The sequence below is a fragment of the Vidua macroura genome, chromosome 16 (genome assembly GCF_024509145.1).
Source record: "Vidua macroura isolate BioBank_ID:100142 chromosome 16, ASM2450914v1, whole genome shotgun sequence".
Classification (NCBI taxonomy): domain Eukaryota; kingdom Metazoa; phylum Chordata; class Aves; order Passeriformes; family Viduidae; genus Vidua; species Vidua macroura.
Genome location: NC_071586.1, coordinates 12,222,271 through 12,234,866, shown reverse-complemented (window position 1 = coordinate 12,234,866; position 12,596 = coordinate 12,222,271). Strand labels below are relative to the sequence as shown.

Below are 12,596 nucleotides of genomic sequence, written 5' to 3'. Positions count from 1 at the left end.
AGTGCTTTTTAGGTGTGGCCAGTGGTGTTTCTCAGGCGAAAAGACAAGATGTTCCTAAGATCCCAGTCGGGAGAATGACTGAATTGCCGGAAATCTGTTTGCACAAATAAATTCAGCTGCTGCCTTATCTGAAAGTGACAAATTTTTATTAAATAGTGCTTTTATCAGGCTGACTGTGGCATGAGTTATATGAGAGGCTGTTTTTAAGACTCCCAGGCCTTTCTCATCAGCAGCAGCTCACTTAGAAGCTGGAGGAGGCGGAGCAGGAGGGCGCGGGGCGGTTTTTGGGGGGCGGGCCGAGCTCCAAGCTTTACCGCGCCTTGTCGGGGCATTACGGTAGCGCGCGGAGCGCTGCGCGCATAATGCCGCCGTTACGGCTGCCGGCGCCGCCGTTCTCGCGAGAGGCGGGCGCGGAGTTCCCGCGAGATCCCGCGGCCGGGGTGAGGAGGGAGATCCAAGCGGGGCGCGCGGCGGTGAGCGCTGAGGGCGGGACGGGGGGAAGGGGGAGACAAGGAGGGCTCCGGGGTCCCACCCCGCTCTTCCCCCGGGGCAGCCGTGCCGGCGAACCCCTCGGTGCCCGGAGCTGCCCCGTGCCCGCCGCGGCCGCTCTCGGTGTTCGCTGCCCGCCGCCGGTCCCTGCGTGCCCCGAGGGAGCCTTGGCCACGGGGGTTCCTGAACCGGACCGGGTCACACACCTAAGTGTCGTCTTAATTGCTAGTAGGTTTGAGAACGGCCTCGCTGGAGCTGCCTGCCGGCAGGTGCGTTTGGTAGTCCAGAGCTCAGTTGGGGTTTTGGCAGATCTGTTGCTTCTGCGCCGCTCTTACGCCTCCTGCTCGTGATGCTGTAAATGCAAACAGTAACTGCTGTGTAAGCCCGGGAGTGCAGGAGCCCGGAGGCAGCCCCAAGTCTCTGTCTGTCCTACAAGCCATGTGGATGTTGTGGCTGCCTTTCCTGGTCCTGGACCTTTTCCGGTGTTTCTGGGGATTTACGGAGCGTGCAGTCACTGGAGGGACTCACCTAAAGTTTCCTGAAATCTGGGAAACCTTGCAGGCTTTTCTGAGCGCCACACTTGATTTCTCTTTGGCCTTTTAGTTAGTACCCTTCTAAATTGGAAGGAAGAGCTACATCCCATTATATGAATAATGAGATGCAGTTTCACTTATACAAGTGATCAATGGACTTGGGAAGACTTGTTGGAAATTAGAGTCCAGAGTGCTTCTGGGAAACCAGAAACAAGTTGTGTAGCAGGAAGGGTTTGCTGCTACTGTGGAGTTAGTTCTGCTCCCATCAACTTCAAAAATTAGGGGGAAGAACAATGAGTTTGGTTTGGTCAGAGAAGAAGAGGCTGTCTTGCATCTTTTTCTCATTTCAGAGAAAATTAAAACTTCAGCCTGGATGGGATCATGTTTTCTGTGGGTCCCAGCAGTGCAGATTGTTTCTTACCCTATAAATTGGAAGACCTCGTGTTTAGTGTTTCCTCAGGGCAGTGATGGATCCCTCTTTAGCAGAGCATCTTGCTCTGAGTGTTTTGCTGATGATTATCTGTCTATTTCCAGAGCCATGGAGGACTTGGAAAATAATACCACTGTCTTCTCCACCCTGAGATCCCTCAACAACTTCATTTCACAGCGAATGGAGGGAGTGTCTGGGCTGGCTACGCCTGGATCTTCTCAAAGCTCCTTACAGATGCAGTACCAGCAGAGGATGCAGGTGAGGAGTCCTCATCTTGGTGATTCCTGCAGTATCACTTCAGTGTGGTCATGTGCTCCTTTTGATTCCAGGAGTTAGGAATTTCATTCAGTTCTGACTGTTCGTTCTGAAACTGACGTTCTGAAATTGACGCAAACAAATAAAGGAAGCTTGCTGTCACCATTCTGGAATCTTTTCCAGAATATATTTATTTTTTTTTAATAGTGTCAGACAGATTTATTTCTGTTTTGTAAAAGTTTAAGAAAGGTCCTTTGAATTTATTCCCTGCTAGTTATATCTATGTACCAGCTCAGGAAATTAAATTGTGAGTTGTTTTTATTTTGCTGAACAAAGGACCTTTATATCTTAACGTTTTTTCTAGTAAGACACTTTGTTACCTTTTTTCAGGATTTAAAGCTTCTTTGCCTGGACACATTCAGGAGACTTGCATTGAGCTGTGGCTTTGATATGCAAACCAGTTGTGCTTTCTTATCCACCTGAGTTATTTACTTTTTTTTTCTGTTAGCTGCTTCAGGCTCATAAAGCATAAAGTAAATTGACAATCTTAGATCCCAGGGACTATTTATTAGGCTGGAATGAAGTTTCTCTATTCTGTATCTTAATATAATTTATATTTCAGCCTCTAAGTAAAAAATAAGTTTGCTTCTTTTTAATGTAAATCTGCTTTGCATTTGAAATGCTGGCAAAAATTTAAGCTTTTTCTGTCTGTGCTACATCTCTGGTGGCAGCAGTAGTTGCAGGAGTCTCTCTCTGGTTAGAGTCTCCATTGGCTGTGTGTTGGATGTAGATCACCAGGATGTGAGCAATTCTGTTAGTATTGTCTGTGCTCTCAGGTAATTTGAGTGAAAAAATGAAGTGTAATGTTGCAGAGGTCATGGAAAAATGTGTTATTTTGTTCAGCAGTTACTTTTATTGGGAGCGTGATGTGATCTGTGCTTCTTAGGCTTGGGGAGTTCATAATTAGCTTTTTAGATAGAGAAATAGATTTTGTCAGACTACATCTAGAGACTGAGAAATTCTGACTTAAGAACCAGGAATTAGTTTCTTTCCAATTCACCTTGGTTTGATGTGGGTTCCTGAGCGTGATGTTGAACTCTTTGTTTCCCCATCTACAGCTGCTGTGAGAGGTGCCACAAATGTGATAGTTTGTAAAATGGCAATGTAGTGTCAGCTGAGCAGTACAGGGCATGATGATACTGTTGTGCTGTTAATGGTGTGCAATGTCCCTTTTCACACATGAACTGGCCAGCTGGAGGAACAAGCTGGGCAGATCCACTCCAAATCCCAGCTGCTGCAGGTGGAACGGGAGAAGATGCAGATGGAGCTGAGCCACAAACGAGCTCGCATCGAGCTGGAGAAGGCAGCTAATACCAATGCCAGGAACTATGAGGTGAGTGGGATGTCTGCTCATGGCTTGGGAGCATTGGCCTAAGCCAGAACACATGGAGAGCATTTACATCAGTGGTTTGGGTCAGGGATGTGCTTTGGTTTGCAGTGGTCTGTCTCAGAATGTGTATAGTTACTCTTTGGAGTGAAACAAAGCTGAAAGGAGCACTCCAGGAGCAAGCCTGATGTTCTCCAGCTGCTAATGGACACTCTTCAGAGCAGGACTTCAGTGACTCTGGAATGCATTTACTGCATTTGCATTTACTGCAGGTGTGGGTGTCAAGTTGCCAGCACCAACCCATCTACAGAACTGCTCTGCAGGTCCCCTCTCAGTGCACTGCACTAACTGGCTAATGTGCACAAGAGTGTGAACTTGAAGCCTCGTTAGGTTCACAGATCTGATCACTGGATTCTGTTAGCTTAGCACTGAAGTTGTCATGGGTGGCAGTAACAAAAGGGATTTGTTATATGTTTCTCCCAGAAGTATTCAATAATTTTTCTCCTAGAGGGTTTAAACTTCTGCTGGCACAATTGCAGGCATTTGGTTTGTGTGACTGTAATTAATTGGAATGGCAGCAGTTCCAGCCACGCAGTGTCACGCAAGAGAGCCTGCACTGATAAAACAGTGAGCCTCACTCAGGGCCTAATAGCTTTTATTGGGTTCTGCTTTTCTGCCCACATATGTTTGCTTAACGATGTTACTGAATAAGCTGTGGATCAGTGGCTTTTGTAGCATAATAAAAGTCTTCTATGTGGGTGATTATTAAAAAAGAAATCAGTAAAAAATAATAAGTATGTTTTGTTGTATTTTATGAGGGTGACAGATTTAATGTGTGGTTGTGAAATAGGGAGTCAGTGACTAAATTCCTTCTTCCTCTGAAGTAAGGTGATGTGGGATTAGGCCAGGAAGAGTGCAAACTGGAATGTAGCTGAGTCAGTCACAGAAACCCTTGAAGTACTGGTACAAAAAAAGGGAGCAGCATTAATCCAGCACTGTGGTAATTACCCTGCTCAGATTCTGTGTTTTTCTGAGTCATGTGGATAAAGGTTTTAGGAACCTCACATTGCTTTGCATAATCCTTGCTTACTATGCAAATCCATGTCTCCAGTTGCTTTGATTAGCAAAGCAATTTGCTATGCATTTTTTTCAATAAGTATTGATCAATTTGTGGTAGGAGTAAACTGAAATGTTATATGAAAGGTTGTCAGACTGCAAGAATATTTATTGTATTAGTTGATAATATTTTCTTTTAAATGGCCTTAATTTCAGAAGTTGTAGAGGGAAGTTGGTCTTATTAACCCAGCTGTTGAGGTCTGAGTTTCTGAAAGTCAATTTTCTGTTTATGGGTCAGCTTTAAATTGGAGATTGAATGTTTTCATCTTTAATCTGCTGGAGAGTGTGCAATGGAGTCTATGAAGCCACATCTGTATTGTCATATTCATGTCTTAGTGTAAAAGATTTGGAAGAAGTGGTCTCTTAATTTTCCAGCTCCATTTCCCTGGGTAATTCCTTGGGTAATTCTATTGAGTTACTGCTGATAAATTTTTGTCTTTGCTAGGTTAAAGCTGTGGTCTGAGTAACTTTGCTTCATGATGAAGCAATTACCATTGGTGATCATAGTAATAAGAAATGAGGACAAAAGAAGGAAAAATGGCTTCACCTTTCTGCTGCTTTCTTCTGAAGTCTCTGTGTTTTTTCCCTTGGCCAGCGAGAGGCTGACCGTAACCAGGAGCTGCTCACGCGCATAAAGCAGTACCAGGAAAGGGAAACAGAGGCTGAAAATAAACTGAAAGAACAAATGGAGACGAACAAATCTTACAAGAAGAGCATGGAGACAATGAGTAAGAAGCTGCAAGAGAAGGAGAACAAATTAGCCGAAGCTAATGAAGTAAGAACAGAGTAATTTTTAATCCATCCATAGCTCCAGGTGACTTTGCAGTTCTTGTGACTTGAAAATGCCCTTTTTGATTAAAAAAACCCTTAAACAAAATAACTGGAACATTCTGTTCATCACCTGGAAATGAATAAACCCTCGTGGTGTGTGTCTTTTCTGTCAAAGTTTAGAATCAAATCAAGCCCAGATGCAAGTGAGCAGGTCAGAAGGAGAAGAGATTTCTTAGACAAGATGATATGGAGAAGGAGAAAAAAAATGTGAGGTGCAACATCCAGCATCTGGGATCAGAAGTGTGAAGAAAGGGACAGTGATGGAGGAGATAATATAGGAAAGCATTCAGGGAAGTCAAGAGAACGGTAGAGTGGATGAGAGCAACAATATGAGCCAAGTGTGTCTTCCTGAAGTGTCTTAAATGCCTGTGCATTCTACTGCAGAATGAATACCTGGGTAACAGTTTCAGTATATTTGGATGCCCAGACCATCTTCTCAACCCTCAGCCTTCTCAGATATCATTATAGTTAAGTTCAGCTGTTTAATTTGTAACTTTCCTGTAGCAGTTGTTGATCATCAATCACTAACTCCTTAAGCCCTGCTCCTGCCTAGGTGCCACTGGAAATGTAGCAATGTGATAAAACAGGTAAATAGATTTAATATTCCAGTTATCAGTGATTAAAACCAGGGGAAGAGTGATGGTACATTAGAGAAACTAAACCCACCTAAAAGATGTGTGCTGCAGTTCTGTGTCTGTGTTCTTTTATTCTTATCAGTATCAAGATGAGCACTCTACCTGTCTCTCTGTCTGGAAGACACACTACATATGTAATGTTTTGAGATATTTCTCTTTTTCTCTGTTACAGGGAGCTGAGTAATGGCTATTGAAACAAACCTGTGAGCTTTTCTTTAGAGTTAATATATTTAGAAAAAAAATATCACCTAACTTTAAAGTTTGATGTTTTTCATGCCAGTTTGAGGTCACTCATTTAAGAGATAATGTAAATGACAATTTGGATGGCAAGTGAAAGTGCAAAATTATTTTCTCTTTATTTGAGGTAGGTTTACAGGTCTGAAGGTTTGCAGGAGTGTGGGATTATTTCTAAGATTGTGTTAATACTTTTTAGTTGGAAATTATTTCTATCACCGTCCATAATATCCAGCTTGGAAAGTCACAGCCTTGTGTGTTTATGCTTTTTTTTTTTTTTTTTCCCATTAATTCAGACAATCACTGTATTAAAAGGGAAAATATCAGAGCTGCAATGGAATATAATGAACCAAGAGATGCAGATGACAAGCCAAGACTCTCAGAAGCAGGAACTGATGGAGCAGCTGGATGTTGAAAAAAAGTAAGCAAGGGATGAATGACTGTAGGGAGAAAAAGGCAAACAGAACTTCAGTCTTGTGCAGCTGTCATCACTCAGAAAACTTTCAATGGTGTTTGATTTCTGCTCTTCAAAGGGGTTCTTTGATCTGGGTGTGCAGGTTATAACTGTTGTTTGAAACCAGCTCTGAGGTGCAACATTAATTGTACCTTGAGGAAAAAAAACACAAACTTGAGCTTTAAATCTCATTGATATTTCGTGTTCCTGGTGGAGAGTTAACAGAAGGGATGTGGGTGGGAAAGGCTGATCTGAACTTTATGGACTGAACAGATCAAAAATATGAAACCTTAAATCATAGTGGAGGGGTAATTGAAAGTTACGAGTGTGTTTTTCCTTGCTTGCTAACTTCAGCTCTTCAATTTCTAATTTGTGAAATTTTGTTTACTCTGAGTATATATTTGTTGTTCTCAGAGTTAAGGGCTTGATTTTTTTGTATTTTTCTCAATATGCTTCTTTTTATTGAAATGAATGGATATTTTTGTCTCTGAATAAGAGGGAGCTGATATGAGTGTGAGACTGAAAGAGCAAATGCTATACAAGAGTAACATTTACCTTGTTAGTGCTATTTGACTCTGTTGGTCAGAGACTTCTGAAGGTGGGTTGTTTGTGGTACCTGAATTCTGGGTGCTCAAGTGCTTCTTGTGTCTTCATCTGACAGGAAATGGCAGGAGGCAAGTCAGCAAATCCAGACACTGCAAGCAAGCCAGTCCTTACTGACGGAATATGAACAGAAGATTAAGGTAAGAAACTTTGTGACCTATATAAAGCTTTAGATTTTAATTCCTTCAGTGGAAGAACAGAATGCTGCTTTTTAAAAAATTGGCTATTGCAGAAGTAAAAGGTTAGTTTGTCATATAAGTACCTGAGTTGGTTGCTAGCAAGAGTTGAGCTTGGGTTGACCAGGCTATCTACAATTAGCTGTAACATGACACTTGGCCTTTGTTGTATCAATTGATTGAAAAAAGCATGCTTTCTCTATAGAAAGGTGATTTATATCCTTAAGCAGTGCTCTGTAGGAATGCTTTTTTTGGTCTTTTGCCAATTTGCTCTGCAAAAGACTGCTTCTAGAGTGATCTTTTTCAAATGGGGTGTGATGAGCCCAGCAGCTACAGTTATTTTCTGCTTCCCAGAAAATCCTTCCTCTGCAGTTGTGTTTAGAAAGTGCAATTACTTGTATAGCTTTCAAAACTACATTATCTTAAACATCAGTATGGAGATGCTTTTTGTGCTTCCAAATGAGCACATAGGTTGGTGGGAATGTAACTTTTTGTCTTGTCTTCCTGGCAGAGGCAGACATGGAGAGTTACTTTGATTTGAGCAGTGCTGACAGTGGCACTGCCTTGCTGTGAAACCAACCTGATTGCCAGCAAGAGGAGACTTTCTCCATTGAAATGAAAAGATGGAAAACAGGATCTAAGTCTGCAACACAGCCCTAAATAATTCAGTTTTTTAGTGGCAAACTCCCCAACATTTACCATAACGTTGAAATGCACATTTGTGTTTTCCTGTACCTAATTCTTGCTTTCCTCTGCATTTCATTGGAGGAGGGATAGAGGACAAGAAAATCACAGATTTGGTTCAGTTGATAGAAGAGGATCATTTTAATGAGTAACTGAGGGTTTTTTGTTATGAACTTGGATTAAGCAAGTGTAGAGAGAAGAGACCAGCCCAGGTATTAAAAGTGAAACAAGATTCATCCCTGCTTTGAGCATGGATTGGAAAACATGACCTCCTGAGTTCCTTTCCAACTTCATTCCTGTCCTTGGTTTGAGCTTAAAAAGTGCAATGCAGAAATAGCTCTTACAAATTGCAACTTACTCATTGCTGTCCTGTTCTCATCCCATGTTTTCCAGGATTTGGAGCAGAAGTTGTCCCAGCAGGAACATGATGCTGTAATTGTCAAGAACATGAAGGCAGAACTGTCTCGTTTCCCAAAAATGGAGCGTGAATTGCGCCAGCTCAGGGAGGAAAATGCCTACTTCAGGTGAAGGAAGGGTTCAGGTGTTGAGGGTTGTGTTCTATACATGCTACAGCTGCACTGTCTGCACTTCACATCCCTCTTTAGGGTTTCCACATGGGAAAGCTCAGAAGGAAGTATTTCATAGAAATACTGCTTATGAATTGAGCAGTGTCGTGGTGCTTACTAGATGAGAGGAACTGACAAGATCTGAGGAATCTTTTTGAACACAGGAACCTCACAGAATGTGCATTCAGTGTCCTGGGTGGTGATTTTGGACTGTTAGATCAAAACTCAATGTTTAAAGGTAGTGATCAACTCCATACAGCTTGGGGAAAGAATTTCCTGTAGGGAGAAGAGGCAGCTGAACATTTCTCTAAGAACTGGTTTTGCTTAGCTATTGTTACCACTGTTTTAAAGGCCTGTTGTTCCAGCATAGTGTTTAGAAAGTGTCTGGTTTAAATTTATAAAGCACTCTGATACAGCCATTGGGTAGAGTAGGCTTTCTGGATTGTCAAAGTGACAATCAGTTTGAAAAATTAAATTAAATGTAATGTGAAATAAATTGCCTTAAAGTGTTGGGTGTTTTTTGTTGTTGTTTGTGTTTTTGTAAAATTACATGAGTCATCTTGACAGCTTTTTTTTTTTTTTTAATTAAGTAATTTTCCTAGGTTTTGGTCTTGTAATTATTTCATTATAATTTGAAATTGTTTGTCTTGGAATTTTTTCTCATGCTTGTTTTTCTACATTGGAACATACCAACAGATTAAAGGTAATTTGTTTTTATACAGTTTTATTTCACCCTTGTACACCTCTATAGAGGAAAAACCAAGCAGTGCTCCAAACCCCAGGTCTGTTCTGCTTGCTGTGTTCCAGCCAGACTGAAAAGCAGAGTTTGGAGTCTTTCATTACCCTTGTTTTGACAAATAGTAAAGCAGACACAAAGCTTCAGCTCGTTTGAGCATAATTAGGATGGTATTTAGAGTAGGAAAAAAATTTTAATAAAACTATTTTTTTGGTAGCAGTGGCTTTGCTGTGAAGGTTATAGAAGTGAGTCAGTTGAATGTCATGATTCCCATGGGATTCCTGTATATCTGAAAGTTTGTGAACAGGAATTGAATTGCATGAACCTGTAGTAATTGTCTCTCTTCATCACAGGGAAATGAAAGAAAACAATGGCTTGCTTAAAGAGGAAGTGGAAGGTCTCCAAAGGAAGCTGGAACGCTATGAGAAAGTCCAAGCACAGCTAGTGACTGTGGAATTGGAAAATGAGGTGAGGAGCTGGGAACATCTGGTGGATGAGCAGAACAGGAGTTTCCTCTATTGCCTGTCCCGACTTTTAGGCTCTTCCTGTATTGTGTTACTTAAGATATGATACCTCCTTTAACTAATGGACTCGAAGCAGACATTCCCAAACTGGAAAGTCAGCATGAGGGGGGTTATTATGCCAAGGAAGGTATAAAAGGCAAAAGGGATATTTACTGTTCAGCTGGAGATTTTGTGTACAGAATAGTCTCATCATTGTGTCTATTTTAGCCTTGATGTTTCTCTTTTACCTTTCTTTTGGAAAGGCTTTTTCTGGCATCAAGCTCTGTCCAGATGTGGTGGTGATGGACAGGTGTGTGAAGAGCCTTGGTATCCAGGGCTGCAGAATGACAAACCAAAAATGCTGGATAATATCAGGAAATCCACAGCAGGAGAAGGAATGACACTGACTTTGCATGGAGGATTATAAGAAAACTCTGTTTTTTTTTCTAACAGCTCTGGTGAGCTGTTACAACATGTGTCTATGTCTAACTCTACTTTTAATCTTCACTTTAGAAACTTCTGGGAAAATTACAAAGCTGGGAGAAACTGGATCAGAGCACTGGCTTAAATATCAGGTATGTGCTCACAGCTCTGGAGGCAAGTAAGACTTTTAAGCCCTTTCCTCTTCTGACTGACGTCTTAAGTGTGTTGGTCATGCTTTCTTTCTGTCCCTTCTTCATGTGGAACCTTTTCTAGTACATTTTGTCATATATGAGAAGATAACACAATTTTAAAAGTAACTTTGGGAACTAAGAAATGTTTTTCACCAAGTCACCTTGAGTAATGTCTTTGAGGTGGGGGATCAGTTTGGAATTTTTGAAACTTTTTGTGCATAGCTGCATTTTTGTTTAGTTAGAGATTCCACTTGCTTAATACGTGAATTTCTAAGAATTTTATATGTCCAGAGAAGAGATTGTGTGCTACTTGTGGCAAACTGTTGTAAACATATTTCCTTTGAAATCTGGATATCAAAATTAGCTGCTAGATCATGTTGTGACTTTCTTTCCTTAAAGCAGCTGAAGAAATGTTATTTTAGTTATTTTGTCAAAGCCGCTCCCCAGTTGTGTTTGTAACACCAGCTGGTCTGTGTGCTGGTACTCAACAGCTCTTCCTGACATCTGGAGCAGTGAACCAGATTTTTTAAGGTCACTGTGTATGTGGTATAAAAAGAAGCTGGAAATAGTGGATTTTTTGATCATTCTATTTTGCTGCAGAAGTTGTTCTGTTTATATATGAATCTTTGGTGTGCCATGTTTCAACACTGTTTTATTTTCTCTAAATATTTACAGTGTTATTACATGAGAAAAGATGATGCTTCTTTGTAAACAATTTGAGCACTGATCACCTTTCACACTGGGTCAAGCTAAAACATGAGCAGCAGAACCTCATCTTGCCAGTTGTTTCTCCATTCCATTCATTCCACACACCCAGCCACAGAGCGGTGTCTGCACACTGCTGGGATTGTTTGGAAATGAACATACGGTTTGGACACATCACTGCTTCATGTAAAAGATACTTGTGTTCCAACTTGGGAAATCTCCCTTAATTTTCTCAATGTTTTTTGTTTAATGAGGATAACAAACCTTTTCCAGATGCTTGCTGGTAGGTAGCATGCTTGAGGTTCTCTCCTGCATACATTTAGATGAAGATGGAATTATGCTGAGTCTCCTATGGTAAGGTATGGACAGAAATTGTAGGAATCCTTTTCACAAAACCTTTTGGAGTAAAAGCTTTTTACTTACCTCAAGCTGTTAAAGGTTTAACGAGGTAATTTCACAGCGGGAGAGAAATGGAGCCAAGTGATTCTGCCTGTTGAAGTCTAATAACTCCTTCATTTAAAATCAGAATATTCACTGTGAAGTGCTAGTTTTGTGATTGGGCCATATTGTTTAGTGCTATTAATGGCACCTTCTACAGAAAGGGGAATTGCTCTTGAGAAAGATCATCTTTTCATGCAATTGGAGCAAGTGGGACTGGATGATTTCCCCCTCCCTCTCTTATTGTTCTTTTTCTTTTCTTGCTCAGACTTCTTACAGCATGAATTACATTAAGTTTTGGTGAGGGTGATGAAGATGGTGAGAGATCATTGTTCTGGTTGGATCCTGGAGAATGCTGTTGGTGAAAGTTTGAGAAGAGTTAATTGCCCAGCTCATAGTAGAAAAGAAACAGGAACAAGTTGGCTGATTGTCCCAAAGGGTCAGAGGAATGTTCTGTTTGCTAATAACTAGATAAGAAAGGGAAAAGGGAATAAATTAGGATTTCTCATCTTTTCTTATCAGGTTCTTCATTGGTACAGAGGATGTAAGGGAAGTGCATGCAGCGTGCGGAGTTTTAGGAGAGGATGATTTTTTATTTCCTCCAGCACTTCCACAGGGCTTGTTCAGTGTCTGCTCTCAGTGGTTTCTGTTCACTGATTGCCTGCTCCCAGCAGGCTTTTTGTCAGATTGGCTTATGATCAGCCCTTGCAGTGTAATTTTATGTAATAATACTTGGGAAGGAGGTACAGCTTTCACGAGTGTGGTGGTAATCCAACTGTTTTTAGTATGGGTCTCTTTTTGGTGACAATGGAAGAGTGTTTATAATGCTTCACCTTGTTGGGGGAAAACAAGTTCATTAACAGTTGACTCTGGCTAATCTTTTGTTTGCTCGTTCTGGATTCCACTTGTAAGCTCCTGGGCTTTCTCTCTTTTCATGAACAGTAGAAACAAAGACAGTTGTAGCTCTATAGCAAAATATCCCTGTGCTGTACCTAGATAATAAAATAGGACTCATCATATGTGCTATATAGGGTTCATGTGTACACATTCTAAATCTGTGTCATATTTCTTGTGTTCTATTATATGTCCTTTGGATTTCTTGAGCTTCTTACTGCTTACCTTGCAGTATACTTGGCTCTGTTTTTTATTGTGAATTTAGGTCCTTTTTGTGTGTAACTGTTATGCTGCCAGGGATTTTCATACATTT

At 41.1% G+C, this 12,596-nt stretch overlaps 1 protein-coding gene across 3 annotated transcripts in view; it reads left to right on the top strand.

The window, feature by feature from the left end:
• Positions 1–368: 368 nt before the first annotated feature.
• Positions 369–12,596, top strand: part of MAD1L1 (mitotic arrest deficient 1 like 1) — a 352,719-nt gene continuing 340,491 nt past the window's right edge. Inside the window, exons 1-10 of one of the 3 annotated variants that reach the window (XM_053992177.1) lie at positions 453–473; positions 722–758; positions 1,557–1,710; positions 2,960–3,100; positions 4,806–4,985; positions 6,207–6,331; positions 7,026–7,107; positions 8,221–8,351; positions 9,483–9,597; positions 10,146–10,207. In XM_053992177.1, the coding sequence (XP_053848152.1) occupies positions 1,561–1,710; positions 2,960–3,100; positions 4,806–4,985; positions 6,207–6,331; positions 7,026–7,107; positions 8,221–8,351; positions 9,483–9,597; positions 10,146–10,207 (986 nt within the window). In that variant the 5' untranslated portion in view covers positions 453–473; positions 722–758; positions 1,557–1,560. Of the gene's footprint in view, positions 474–721; positions 759–1,556; positions 1,711–2,959; positions 3,101–4,805; positions 4,986–6,206; positions 6,332–7,025; positions 7,108–8,220; positions 8,352–9,482; positions 9,598–10,145; positions 10,208–12,596 lie in introns of all 3 variants that reach the window. The other 2 variants (XM_053992178.1, XM_053992176.1) reach the window with 2 other exon arrangements.